This window comes from Cottoperca gobio, chromosome 12 (assembly GCF_900634415.1).
Source record: "Cottoperca gobio chromosome 12, fCotGob3.1, whole genome shotgun sequence".
In the NCBI taxonomy this organism is placed as follows: Eukaryota; Metazoa; Chordata; class Actinopteri; order Perciformes; family Bovichtidae; genus Cottoperca; species Cottoperca gobio.
In genome coordinates, this window is record NC_041366.1 from 13,456,043 (window position 1) to 13,457,708 (window position 1,666).

At 42.3% G+C, this 1,666-nt stretch overlaps 1 protein-coding gene across 2 annotated transcripts; it reads left to right on the plus strand.

The window, feature by feature from the left end:
- The first annotated feature begins 223 nt into the window (after positions 1–223).
- LOC115016636 (myosin light chain 4) lies at positions 224–1,086 on the plus strand. Of its 2 annotated transcripts, XM_029444550.1 has the most exons (2): positions 251–316; positions 350–1,086. In XM_029444550.1, exons 1-2 carry the CDS (start codon positions 251–253, stop codon positions 857–859), a joined length of 576 nt encoding a protein of 191 aa, XP_029300410.1. In that variant the 3' UTR covers positions 860–1,086. The 2 variants fall into 2 exon arrangements, with proteins under 2 accessions (XP_029300409.1, XP_029300410.1); XM_029444549.1 differs by having other exon boundaries at positions 224–1,086.
- Positions 1,087–1,666: the final 580 nt, after the last annotated feature.

Below are 1,666 nucleotides of genomic sequence, written 5' to 3' on the forward strand. Positions count from 1 at the left end.
CCCTGTTGGCTATATGACAGCAGCTGAGAACAATACTTAATGTTGACATCACTTGCTATGGGAATCTATTTCAGGTTTCTTCCTTTTATAGTGTGCTGTTGGAAATTGCTATCTTGCTCCCTAGACAAAGCACATATAAAAGCTTTGGGAGAGGTGGTGGCCCTCTGTGCTTGAGAATCCTTTCCAATCCCTTCAGACTCTTTCTTGTTTTTTCAGCTAGCACCAGCTCATCTCTGAACACCTTAACAACATGGCACCAAAGAAGATTGAACCAAAGAAACCCGACCCCAAAAAGCCAGAGCCTAAGAAAGATGCTGCTCCGGCTGCTAAGCCAATTCAACCTCCACAGCCACTGCCTGAGACGCCCAAGGAACCTCCGTTCGATCCCAAAAGCATCACTCTTGAATACACCAGTGACCAGATTGAAGAGTTCAAGGAGGCCTTCACCTTGTTCGACCGCACAGCAACTGGAGAAATGAAAATCACATTTGGCCAGTGTGGAGACGTGATGCGAGCTCTGGGCCAGAACCCTACCAATGCAGATGTGCTCAAAGTGCTTGGAAAGCCACGGCCAGAGGACATGAGCACTAAAATGGTGGATTTTGAGACCTTCTTGCCAATGCTGCAACATATCTCCCGTGCAAAAGATCAAGGCAACTTTGAGGATTTTGTGGAGGGGCTCAGGGTTTTTGACAAGGAAGGCAATGGCACCATCATGGGAGCAGAGCTGCGTCATGTGCTGGCGACACTGGGAGAGAGGATGACAGAAGACGAGGTGGACAGACTGATGGCCGGACAGGAAGATACCAATGGGTGTATCAACTATGCCTCCTTTGTAAAGCATATTCTCTCTGGATGAAAGTGACATTTAACCATAAGGACTTTACTTATGTTTTCTCCACTTTCTCTATCCTTGCTAAACCTTTTTGTCCATTTAGAGGTGAGCATGTCACTTAGTCCGTGACATTATTTTGCTGTCAAGAGCATCAGTTTATGTTCAATGAGAAAATGTTGGCCGCAAAACCTATGATAAGTTATTTTTAATAAACACTCTGAAGTATAATGAAATGCCAGTGAGATAATATGGACATCCATAAAGAGAACTCCATTAATAAAGGAAATATAATTACAAACTGCCTCACAAATGTCATTTCAGTACAAATAGCCTTTACTTTTGAAGGATTGCTGATAAATGTGCTTATTTTATGTCTATTCAACTTTTTACATCAACTGTGTTAATATGATTAGGGGAAAGTATTGTTGGTAGACGAAAAACAAATAGGATTTAGCTCCATCTGAAAATAGAACAGATTTTGATTCTATTCTACTTAACACAAAGAGTGTACGAATGAGCGTGCTTGTCATTGTGCTTGAGGGGCAGCTGCTGTGGATCAAGATACGTGCACGCATGTGCACGCATGCACACACTCATCCAGTTCCTTTTGACAACTACCAGACAGGTGCTCCAAGGACAGGCCGTTGCAGTGGCTGAAGGATTTGTGTTGTCTTTTTAATGTATAATTCTTTAAGCTAGCATTATCATATGCAGTGAACAGTGTTTAAGTCTTAAGAATTACACGTTCATGGTATAGCAGAGAAAAGTGTGCTGCATTTTGTATGTAAGTCCCCGTCTACAGTATAAAAATGTAGACATCCATATTTATCA

Bases quoted from the DNA above. Each gene is read 5' to 3' on its own strand.
- LOC115016636 (XM_029444549.1), top strand. From the start codon at position 251: ATGGCACCAAAGAAGATTGAACCAAAGAAACCCGACCCCAAAAAGCCA.